Source organism: Arachis hypogaea, chromosome 14 (genome assembly GCF_003086295.3).
Source record: "Arachis hypogaea cultivar Tifrunner chromosome 14, arahy.Tifrunner.gnm2.J5K5, whole genome shotgun sequence".
Lineage (NCBI taxonomy): Eukaryota > Viridiplantae > Streptophyta > Magnoliopsida > Fabales > Fabaceae > Arachis > Arachis hypogaea.
Genome location: NC_092049.1, coordinates 81,912,043 through 81,924,770, shown reverse-complemented (window position 1 = coordinate 81,924,770; position 12,728 = coordinate 81,912,043). Strand labels below are relative to the sequence as shown.

At 32.0% G+C, this 12,728-nt stretch overlaps 1 protein-coding gene and 1 long non-coding RNA gene across 2 annotated transcripts; one reads left to right on the top strand and one right to left on the bottom strand.

Moving 5' to 3' along the window:
* Positions 1 to 2,237: 2,237 nt before the first annotated feature.
* On the top strand, positions 2,238 to 4,706 carry LOC112742683 (uncharacterized). The gene is made up of 5 exons (XR_011870966.1): positions 2,238 to 2,448; positions 2,699 to 2,932; positions 3,247 to 3,657; positions 3,775 to 4,268; positions 4,419 to 4,706. It is a non-coding gene; the product is annotated as an uncharacterized lncRNA (long non-coding RNA).
* Positions 4,707 to 6,515: 1,809 nt separating this feature from the next.
* Positions 6,516 to 7,457, bottom strand: LOC112742701 (probable protein phosphatase 2C 55). Its single transcript, XM_025791937.1, has one exon. It carries the CDS (start codon positions 7,455 to 7,457, stop codon positions 6,516 to 6,518), a length of 942 nt encoding a protein of 313 aa, XP_025647722.1.
* Between the last annotated feature and the right edge of the window lie 5,271 nt (positions 7,458 to 12,728).

The following is a 12,728-nucleotide window of genomic DNA, read 5'->3' as shown; positions in this document are numbered from 1 at the left end:
AACCTAGGGTTTATATATACACAAAACCACAAGAGATCAAGCATACTCACCTTACCAAATGTGGATTGGGTCAAAACCCAATAGGAATCAAGTACTAGAGTGTACCTAAACACCCAAAATCACAAGATTTCACTCAAAACCAAAACTAAATTTTCGAATTTCACAAGGGCAGAAAACTGGGCAAAGAATTTCGAGATCTTACCTACATAAGTGGAATAGAACTAACGGGCTCGGCGAGAGCTTCGTGTAGCCACTGACGGCACGCGAATCAGAGCACTGTAGCTCGAGATATGGCCACCGAAGTGATGAATGAATAGTACCATTTTTCTCTTCTTCTCCTCTTCACTTCAGCCACTCAACCCTTGTGTTTGTGCGTTTGTGGCTGAAGGGTTCATTAAATGGGGTGTTATATATGTTGGGCTTGGATCCAACTTGGGCCCGATCCAACTTGTTAGCGTTTTCGGCCCGTTTGGCTCAACTTTGGGCCAAACTTTTAAAATTAATGCCCGATTTTTTACTTTAATTATTTTCTAAGGTTTTTCACTGTTTTTAATTATTCTCGCACCGTACCGGACAGACTTAAACCGGTTTGCGATTTTACTCGAATTTTCGTAGAAAATTACATTTTCTGACTCAGAAAAATCTACTGAGTCCAAAAATCATATTTAAATTCTCTAATTCACATTCTAAATTTTCAGATCCTATTTTGGACAATATTAATTATTTAATTAAACGGTTAATTAATCGCGGTTCTTACAACAGACAATTAGAAGCAGAATCGGTGCGACAAGGTAGATATGGAAGGCAAACTGGCGACGTAAAGCCAGAGACAATGTTGCGAGGCAAATCCGGAAGGGGCGCAAAAGTGGCGGTGGAGGTGGCGGCCCAAAACCAAATCTAGAAGATGACGCTGAGGGAAGGTGAAATGGGTGTTGCGGTGGTGCGTGGAGGCGACAAAGGCAACGGAGGCAGGTAGATAAGGAAATGATGATGGTGCCTTGCTCTGCCGCTTCTGATTTTGGGAGAGACTTCAGACACTAAGAGAACAAGGGGAGAGTTGGAAGAGGAAGAAGAAAAAAGTGGATTTTGGGACAATATTGGAAAATAAATTATTGAGGGACAATTGATTGTTAATAAATTAACAGTAAAGATAAAATTAAAACTTATTTTAAACGTTAAAGATAAAATTAAAAAAAATTAAACGTTATGAATATTTTTAAAAAATTTCGAAAATGTTAGGAATAAAAAGCGTACTTTGTCCTATATTACATATTATTTTAAATGAGATCTCATTATATTATCAATGTATGTGTTAATGACTATTATTGTGATGAATTTAGTGATTAATTCAATGAATGACATGTGAAATGTGATCACAGCTGGAAGTTCCAAAATCTTACCAGCAGCTGTTTATTTGTGACAATTTTCAGACAACTAATTATCAGAGTACCTATAAGTTCAATGCAAATAAATTTAAATGCAGTTCATTATTTTCTCCATATTTGTGTCTGAAAGCTTTCTCTCCCTCTCAAGCACGAAACTGTAGTCTATGTAGGGGTGTTCAAATTTAAACCGATTTAAATTAAATCGTTCATCTAATCCGATCTAAACCGAAAATCGATTAAAACCGCACTAATTCGGATTTGATTGAATTTTATATTTTGCAAACCGTTGGATTGGATTGGATTTCGGATCTACTTTTCATAACCGATCCAATCCAATCCAAACCGCACAATGTGTTATAATATTATTATTTTATTATTATATTTATAATTATACTTATAACATGTTCAATTTGTTATACATTTTTCTATTATTCATGTATTATTATTATTTAATAAATATTTTATGTTCAAAATGTTATTTATTTATTTATTTTAACGAACCTATAATTTTATTTCTATTGTTATGTTATCGTTAGCTTTTTAAGATATTGTTAAAATTTGTTATGTCATTGTTGATTATTTAAAATTTGATGTTGAGACTTGTTATATGTATTTAATTTTTTTAATTTAAAAAACCGTAAATCCAAACCGATCCAAACCGCTTGTAATCGGATCGGATCGGATCGGATTTTCAAAAAAAAATTATCCAATTCAAACCGCACCGCACATAAATTAAACGTTCGAATCGGATGACATTTTCCCTTAAAACCGAACCAAACCGCACCGCGAACACCCTAAGTCTAACTGTTGCTGGTGAATTTTTTTATGTGATTGTAGTTCTCTGCCTCTCTCAAGCTATTGGGATATCATCTTCAACTCTGCCAATGGCTTCACCCATCTTCCCGTCTCCTTCACGATGTTCTAACTTTTCTGTTTCCATCAAATTCTCGATAAACTCCGAAACTAATATCTTTCTCCTGTTGCAACTGTTTCTCCCCGACATAGAAGACGCTTCAATGTCATTTCCATGGCTACCCCATGCCAAGTGGCAAATCCAATAAAGGTAACATGCTACCTTCAATTTCATTTCCAGTAAGGAGAATTCACTCATTATATATATAAAATGGTTTTGGCATTGTGTTATGTTGTGTTTGCAGTTCTGGGAACATTTTCTTTTGACTATTTGATGTGAACGTTTCGTGTTGTTTCAATACTTTTTTGGTTTCATGATGTGTGCTTGGATTGTTGCAAGTGGTTGTGATATTCCTTCCCTTTTTTATGATTGGGTTTTCTCTGTTTTGTGTTTCAAAAAGATTCAAACTTTTGTGAGCCACGCACTCTATAATCGAAGACTATTCTGCTGCCTCCAGAGTTACCATCAATCCAATTTGCTCGGAGCCTACACTGCCTTCAGAAAAGTTTCCAGATAAACCCTCCTTACCTATTCCCTTCATTTCTTCATCCAAATTTTTATCTCATGGAATTAAGTTATTGATTTGTGTCTCAATGTGTTGATACAGGAGTTTTGATTTTATGTGTCATCAAAGGTATGCCCATTCTCTCTATCTCTCTCTATATGAAGAAATAATATTGGTGGTTGTTGATTTTCTCTGATTTAATTATGAGCAATTTATGTCTGTATTTCAAGTTTATTCCAGTGATTAAAAGGGAGTGTTATGATACCTTGAAATTTGATGATTGATTGCAATATGACTAGATAATAAAAATTGTATACTTGGGCCCTATACCCAGGGATGTTTTCAGTAGATTGAGATTTTTGATTTATGAGAAAAGAATATTTGGTATAAGATTTATATTTAATAAAGTTGATATATTAAGTCAAGCCACTGATTTTTTGCAGGCACTGAAGATTCTTCAACTGTGTAGTACTTTTTGTACCTATTATTTGCTTCTAGGATTCAGTTACATCCAGAAGAGCTAAATGTTACCGGTTAAAAAGTGTCGTGATGTTTGCTATGCTCATTGGTTTTGGATGGATTGCATATCTTGATTTGATATTTAAGTCGTATAGCCAGCTTTTTCAACAAATAATCCAGTGTATCAGGCCGAGTTCCTCTCTCGTGGAATCTTAGTATTTGCTGTTCAATGCATTTTTTCTTTATTTGTGTTTGTAGTGAATAGTGTCTGCATTGTCTGTTGATGCTTAATTAATGAAAGCTTTCAAATGGGACAATTTTTTTTCGGCAAAAGTTACCGGAAATGTGGTGCTGAGAATGTGTCTCGGTATTTTCTCTGCATCTCCCATTAACAGGTACATCATTTAACCATGTCTTACCCATACTAGATGCATTTTTTTTTTGTTTATCATGAGTTAATGTTGGAACGTTTTGATTATTCATGTTTATCTTTCTTTTTTTATGCTTTGCAGCTGACTGTAACATGAAATGACGATGGTATGGCACAAAATTTTTCTAGAAAGATGTTTTTTTCAATATTCAATTGTCTTGTGTTTTAATTGTCTTGTGTTTTTACATGTTTTGCAACTTAACCTTATGCTTTCATGATCTGATGCAAGAATCGAGTTTGGTTTACAGTGAATAGCAGTTCATTTTGAGACTTACCACTTGGGTGAATATATATGTCAAATTTTAATTTTTCTTGAGATGGAACTCACTTAGGCTTGACGTTGTTAGCTCAACGTTATGGTTTTTTTTAGGGATTGTGTTGCAAACTACCTAAGTGTCTTGATTTGGGTCAGTTGTGGAAGTCTAATAACAATTCTAAGGTTAAGCATGTATGTTTTGTGTTTTATATGTCTACCTCCTAAAGGTTGATAAGATATGTGAAAGGTTGCAGATTGAGATAGATCAACTATTTTGAGAGGTGATGTCAAACGGAGAAAAATCTCTATTGAAGAGGAAGGTATCATGACAAAGTTGCATGCTTCCTTTAGCACAATGTTAATTCTATTTACTACTCCTCTGTGTGTTTGAATGCCATTATGTATGTTCAATATCCATCAATATCTTATCTTTTGTTGGTGCATGTTGTTATTGTTGTTTTTCCTTAAAGGCCAAAGAAAAGAAGAATGACTTTTTCTTATGTGTGTGGTTGAGGATATTCTGTTGGAAGAAAGATGGGTCTTTTGTTGAAAGAAGCTTTGAAGACTGTGGAATGTTGTATTCTAAAAGATCGGTTGCAACATTTTATTTTACTTTCTCACCATTTTCTTCTCTTTTTTGTGTAAAATAGTATATTTTTTCTTATTACACTTGATGTATACAAAAAACTATTGTTTGGTGATTGAAGATGATCATTGATAAGGCCTTAGATAGTATTGGATTATTGATACTTTTGGAATTTGCTATTTGTGTTCTTAATTCATTAGATCAATTGTCTTGATTTGGACTCATCAAATTTTTGTGCTATATCTTGGATAGATGTTGCAGGATGTAGTCTTTAAAATTTGTTGCCATATTTCTTAGTTCTTAATTAGAATGTGATCATTCTTATATTCGAAGGTTCTATAAGACAAACCAAGTTCAGCTGATGATGGTAGAGCTATAATCTCTTTGAAAATCTTTATATATGTTGGTCTTTGTTGTTTTTTTTTTATATATATAATCGGTGTGTGGCAAAGTGGTTTTGGAAAGGATGATAGCATGGCATTGCGAATTTCTAAGATTAGTATAATTGAGAGATAGTACCAAATCTAAGTTTCGACTCCCACCATAGTAGAAAAGTTAGCAACTTGGTGAATGTATATTTTTTTTATGTAAAAAAATATATTTTTTACATAAAATTTTAACTTGCCAGCAGTTAATATATTGTGTAATTAAACTTTATATACAAATAACCTGTATTCATTTGAATATGCTGCTATATTTGAGATTTTAATCTCTAAATCCTAAAAAGTTGTATCTGTATCTGTCTAATTTTTATAGTGCACTTTCTTATTCTTGGGTATATGCTTAGCTGCTACAATCCATTGAAGACTACATACGTGCACAGGAGTTAAATTAAAGATCAAACAACTGCACTGACGTGAATGAATTGAATTAAATATATATAATACAAACACCAACAAAAAGAAATTTCCCTTTCTCATGTAATAAAGCATCAAAATCATCCAAAAGGGAAAACCGAAGAAACTTTCGGATTGAAATAATTTCTGCAGATATTTCAGCGTCAATTTGCTGTGCAGATCAAAACCAAAACCCAAACAAAGCCAAATTTTCCCTGATAGTAGTTTCAACAAATAAATACATGCATAGTTTTTGTTGTTCACATAAAAAAAGTATATAATCAGATGCAGGCAATGAGGAAATCCTTGTTCTTAGGGAGCTTCTTCTTGTAGAACTAAAAAAATTTCAACTTTAAGAGAGAAAAATTGTCGAAATTAGAGAAGACTGAAAGGGGATTAGGGTTGAAGAGTGGGTATCTCGCAATCGGACTCGCCAACGATGTGCTTGATAGAATGGTGATCTAAGAGATTGGCTTTCTTTGCAGATATAGAGGCCATTTTTCTTTTAATCTAAGTTGTTGGGTTCTTTTGTATTATTGTATGTTTCTGAATCGGAGACTTGGCTTGACCGAGAGACTGATCGCAAAGCATACAATTGACGGAACAGAAAAAAAGCACGAGGAGTCAGCGATGTAGAGCGAGAAGTGAAGATGAGTAAGTGGGCGAAATTGAGTCCCTTAGTATATCACTCATAAAGCCTGTAGTGTTACCACTTGAAATTAATTGGTGATATTTTGATTTTTATTTTTTTCAAAATCTGATGCTTGAAATAGTTTTAGTTCTTAATCTGACATGTATTAATTGTTTAATTGTCAATGAAGGTTTGAAAAGAACAAGAAGAATGTTCTGGAAAATATGAAGAACTGAAAATGGTGGTGTGTTAGAGCCTTGGAGGAGGTGGAGGAAGTGGATACGGACCTACATGTCCTTTAATTTTTTAACTTCCTTCCATGTGTACGCCTGTGATGTCTTCTTATTTTTAGTTAATCAATAACGTATTTGTCTTTCTATTAAAAAGATTAGAAATTTATTTATTCTTTTATAAAAAACGAAAATAAAAAAAAAGGAAAGAAGGAAGCCACAGAAAAAAATATGAAAATTATTTACAATTAATAGACTAAAGAAGTTGATACAAAAATTTGACCTCACTGAACAACAATACGACCTACAAGGACTGTAATATCATCAACCTTTCCACCAACACGTTCTTGTCCTGCATTCTTTGCTGTTTCTGTGAACGGACAAAAAGTCTTCCCATCCATGGAAAATGAGAAAGCAAGTTGGCCAATGAAACTTGCCAAATCATGCACATCCCCTTTCCCATCTATGTTCCTAAGCATCAAAGTCTTTTCAATCTCACTAACAAACACATTATCCCAAAGCCCATCACTCCCAAGAATCACTATGTCCCCATCCTGAACCTTAAGCCTATATTCTTGAGCCGATTTTGGAGTGTCACTCCTCTTAGCATTCCCCAATTGATAGGGCCTATTGAAACAATGTTGTTGAATCATCGACCGATACAATAGTTTATTGTTTCTGAATATCATAAACCCACTATCACCCACATTGATTCCATGAAAAACTTGATCATTATCTACGGTGACGATCGACGCGGTTGAGGAACCCTTTGCCTTGGTTTGCAAGTAAGCCTCGTCCAGAACTCTTTTTAGGTTAACATAGCCTTCCGGTTCGTTTTTCACGGCGTTTTCCACGTTTAACATGAGCTCCCGGGCGTACTCGCCGGCGTCTATACCGTGTTTGGCCCAACCGCCAACGCCGTCGGCCACGCCCATCGTTGATTCTTCCTCACATATAAAGTGCGCATCCTCTCCTAATGGCTTCTCTGGGTTTGATTTTGGGATGTAGAATCCACTCGCCACCATGTTCACGTTATTATTCTTACTCTCTACTTTTCCAGAATCAATGCAGCGATTTTTCATAATCATCTTGGCTTTTTTTCTTCTATCCCTAACAGCAATGATCTTCTTCTTCAGGATCCGTGATATATCATAAATTAATTGATCCTCCTCTCCCAATGGGTTCTTGGGGTCTATATTTGGGAAGTAGATTCCTTTTGCAACCATGTTTCAACCTCCTCTAAACCTCCAAGAACTTCTACAGCGTGTCTTCAAGATTGTTATTGTTGAATGCTTTTGCCAAAGGCTGAGAGTGCGTAGTGCGGTGATTATTTGGTAGTTCTATATTATTTGGATGTGGTTGATGGTTCTTTCTGTTAGGCTAAAATAATGGACAATTTTTTCTTTGTAGTTTAACTTGTACGCGTTCTTCCATAGAAAGATATAAGATATGATAAGTTGTTACTGTGATTTTCAAGCTTTATTTCGAAAATATTGATCTTGTAGTTGACAGTAAGATAACAGAAAATTTAAAATGTCTTTAACAATAAACTCAATAACATCCACAACTAACAAGGGAAAGGATTCCACGGTCCGTTTAAATCATTAAATGGTTTTATAACAAAATATGTTTTTTTAAATTTTTTAATAATTATTAAATAATTTTTATTTAATTTTAATTATAAATTAATTTTTTATATATTATTTAATTATAAAATATATCTGTTATTTTATAAATTATTATTTTTAATAAAATCATATATCAAATAAAATATTTAACTAACTCTAATTAAATTATTATAATAATTTTTTAAATTATGTGCCTCCTCTTTTTCTATTTTTTTTTTCTTTTTTTCTTTCTCTTCTTCTTTTTTTTTTATCGTCATCATCAATAATATTAATATTTTATAAACATCTTTATTAATTCTAATTTGTTTGATGTCATTAAATAATTTTAGTTCATTTTTTAATTTATTTTAATTTATTTATATATTAATTGAAATTTATACTTATAAGTATTGACCAAATTAAAATTCTCATATTCTTTTCTTTATCCTTTGATTTTGCTTAGTTGATGAGTTTCATCTTTCATGTACTATGAGCAAGAAGGCAAGTGTGGCAAAACCAAGGTTCTAAAAATCAGACCAGACCGGTCGGTTTGACTGGTTTAACCGCGAACCGACGATGCAAACTGTCCGGTCTTTCTTTAAAAACTGCAATAGAAAAAACTGCTAGAAAACTGGTGAACCGGCCAAAAATCAGTTGGTTGGGCCGGACCGGTGACCGGCCGGTTCTGCTAAACGACGCCGTTTTTATTGTTTTTAAAAAAAATTAAAAAATGCAACCCGACCCGACCCCGCTCGTGGAGAACCCCCCTTCTTCCCCCGACCCCATTCATTCATGATTCATGTCACTATCTCAGTCTCACAGTGAGTGAACCCTAGCCGCCCTCTGAAGTCTGAACCTTAGCCGCCCAGTCGCCCTTCATCGTTGCCGCGGTCTCAGGTCGTCAGCGCCACCGCCGTCGCCTGGTCCTCAGCCCCAGTAGCCCTCCATCAACCATCGTTGCCTGGTTCCCTGCCCAGTAGCCCTCCATCTCCATCGTCTTCATCTTCTCAACACCAATAGCCTGTAGCCCTCTCATCGTCTTCATCGTCGCGTGGTCCTCAACACCAATAGCCCTCCATCGACCCCAGGTGAATGAGTTGTCCTCTGCTCATCTTTTTTGTTCTTCGTCTCAATATCTGTTTGTTGTTTAGTATAAGAAACATGAAGTTGATACTGTGTGAACTTCCTCTGTGAACTTAGATTTCTGTTCAATTTGTGAACTTCCTCTGCGAACTTCGATTTCTGTTCAATTTCTAGAAAATTCAATTTCTGTGAACTTCCTCTGTGAACTTAGATTTCTGTTCAATTTGTGAACTTCCTCTGTGAACTTCGATTTCTGTTCAATTTCTGGGAACTTCGATTTCTGTTCAATTTCTTCGGTCTTCAATTTAGTGTTTTGCACTTTTGCTGCTCTGTAATTGTTAATTTGTTACTCTGTTTTAATTTGTTACTTTGTAATTGTTAATTTGTTACTCTATTTTGTTAATGCTGGAAAGTGAAAACTCACTCTGTTTTGCAATATTGTTGAATGGCTGAATGCTGTAGGTAGAAATGTTGTAGGCGAAATTGTTGATATGGTCTTGTGTTGTGGTTAGGAACATGCTGTTAATTTTCATTGTGTTTGGCTTCTGATTTAGGTTAAGAACATGGTTAATTTTTAATTTTCCATGATGTTAATTTTCATTGTTAATGTTCCTTGTGTTGTGGGCTTGCGGCTATTTTTAATTTCATATATGTTTTATTAATTTTAGCTATGTTGGGATTTAATATTTAGATATGCTTTTATTACTACTTAACTTTTGAGTTTGGATTTTGATAAGATCATATGTATTTGGTTGATGATATTTTATGTAGTGTTTTAAATTTCAAAGATATTTTAAAATTTATATTAGACTATAATTATATTTTAGGTTTTGTATTTATAATTTACTTATTATTCTATTCTAAAACGATTTTTTCGATTGAACCACCAGTTAAACTGATTAAACCAATAAACTAATAAATCAATAACTAAAGCGGTTTGATGACCAGTCCAGTTTTCTGAACCTTGGGCAAAACAGATGACAAAATAAAACGGTGGATTTAATAGATTACGCCTTTATTGAAACTCATCAGCCACCACTCCTTTTTCTAGTCCTTTCAGCTTGTAAAATTCAAATTATTATTATTATTATTATTATTATTATTATTATTATTATTTATTTTAGCCCAACCAACAATGTTCCTTCGTACTTATATTAATAGTCTCACTTCAACAGTAAATCATTACTCTTGATTCTAATAGCAGCAACCAATTAATTGGGTTAAAATACAATATTATTGTGCAAAATTTAATCGATTGAATAACAGTCATAACACTACTAATCGATTGGATAAAAAAAAAATTCATATTATATAACGCAATTCAATCGATTTGTGTTATATCCCTAATCAATTAAATTTAAAAAAAATCTATATTATTGTTTGACATTCAATCAATTGTGTTATACGTCCAATCGATTGAATGACCAAAAAGTACGAATTTCTTAGCGTTTAGAGATGTAACGAATCAAAGATAAAAAATTCATTAATTCGCATTGCCAAAATATTTATGAAAGTCACAATTAATAAAAGATCTATTTCATTGTTTTTGTTTTTAATTGTTAATAAATATAATAGATGAATAACAAAATAATAATTTATAAAATAGAAGTAGATTTTATAATTAAATAATATATAAAGAATTATGTTGTAACTAACATTAAATAAAGACTATTTATTAATTATTAAAAAAATATATTTTATTATTGGACCATTTAATGATATTAAATTAATTTTTACATAACGAAAATTCAAATAATCATGTTTTTGCAAACTAAATTAACCAAAAGTAATATTATATTTCCCTAAGTAAATTATCGGGAAGCTATCAATTTTATTTTAAGCAATTAATTACATCAAAAGTATTAAATAGGGGTCGGTATCTATCATCTATTATATATAATTAAAATTAATTTTTTTAATTTTTTTAATTAATAATATAATTGACATGACATATTTTTAAAAGATTTTTTATTTATTTTATTTAATTCGTTTAAATATGATAATTAATTATTATTTACTAAATTTAATTAAAAAGTATTAAATTATTTAATATTTTATTTTACCATATTAATTATAATTAATCAATTACATTAATTATTCAATTTGACTAGAATAAATGAATTAATTATATATTTGTTGAGTTTAGGAAATAATAATATTTTAGATGATGACAAAAAACAACTTGCTTATGATGTTGCTATTTGGACAAAAAAAAAAAAAATTGAGGCTGGCATATAGATTAATAATGTAAACAAGTTTCAACAATAAATTAAAGTCCAGAATTTAGTTTAGCAAAATGACAAAGCTGGATTGTTACTGCTGCTAAAGATTTACCAAGTTAGGCAAAGCATTTCAAATAAAAAGAAAATTCCTTTTTGTTGGCATCAAAATTTTTCATCAAAAAAGCATTAGAGGGGAAAATTAAACAATGGAGTCAAAGACAAAATCAAAATATTAATTTAGTTTAGAAAAAAAATATTGCAGCTATGATAACCAAAATATGCAAATAAATAACTCTTTGAAGCTATTTTTAATGAAATGGTAAGATCCAAATTTTTAAAAATTAAATAATAAGTTATTCATAATTTATTATATTTATTTAAAATTTTATTTTTAGAGATTTTTATATTAATTGAATGTTTTTTATTTATTATTTAAAATTTTAGTAATTAAAAAATAATGAGTATTTTATATATGTTTTAATTTGAATATTTAGATTTTAAACTTTATTTTATGAATAAAAAAAATTAGTTTACTTATTTCTAATTCTTGAATTAGAGTATTTATTAAAAAATAATAGTATTTTTGTTAATAATTATTATTGGATTAAAATTAATTTTTAATTTCTATATTAACCCTAAATTTATTAAAAATTACAAAATTATCCTTACACCTAATTTTACCCTAACCTTAACACACAACACACTCACCCCTCACTCTCCAAACACTAGCCACCACCTTATTCCCCACCCCCCTTGCCACACTCACACACCCATGACAAAAAAGAAAAAGAAAAGAGAAGAAAGGGAGAAACAGAGAGTGTAAATCCTGCGTAATTAGTAAATAATTAGTCAATAAATTAATTATTAATTAAAAAATAAAAAAAATTAAATTTTATTGATCCAGAGAGATAGAAATATTAAAAATACGAATTTTGATACTAATTTTAAAGATTTGGTCCAAAATTGGGTCAACAGACCGACCCAGTTGGACTGGGTCCAAATTGGGACCATGGTCCAACATATAAAACCCCAAAACCAGTCTTTCTTCCTCCATAACATGAAAACGCTTAAAACACAAAGGGGAGAAGAAGAAAGCTCCAAACCCTTGATTTAATTTCAAATTGACATATCTTCTAATCTGGAGCTCCGATCGCCGCACCGTTTGTGGCCACGCGACTATCGCGTCGAGCTCTACAAAGCCCGCTAAATAATTTGGTAAGAAAGTATCAATCTCACACTCAGTCTTTCCTTCCTCCAATTTCAAAATTTAACATTTGGGTATTATAATTTGTGATTTGTTTTGGTGTTTAGGATCAAACTAGCTTGAGAGAAACGTTGGTTTTTGTTCAATTAATGTATGGGTAAGATAAGAACCCTCAAACCCCCTATAGATTGTGAGTTAGTAATCTTTGATATTGATTATAGTGATATGTTGTGGAAATAGATTGAATTATATTAATTTGGAGTTCATTAATAATGTTGGGAGCTTGATTTTGGATCTTGGTGACTGGGTTCCTGTTTGGAGAGCATTTGGTGCTAAGAACATTGGTGGAACGGTGGTACTTGTGGCATTTCGGGCTTAGGG

Bases quoted from the DNA above. Each gene is read 5' to 3' on its own strand.
- LOC112742701 (XM_025791937.1), bottom strand. From the start codon at position 7,457: ATGGTTGCAAAAGGAATCTACTTCCCAAATATAGACCCCAAGAACCCA.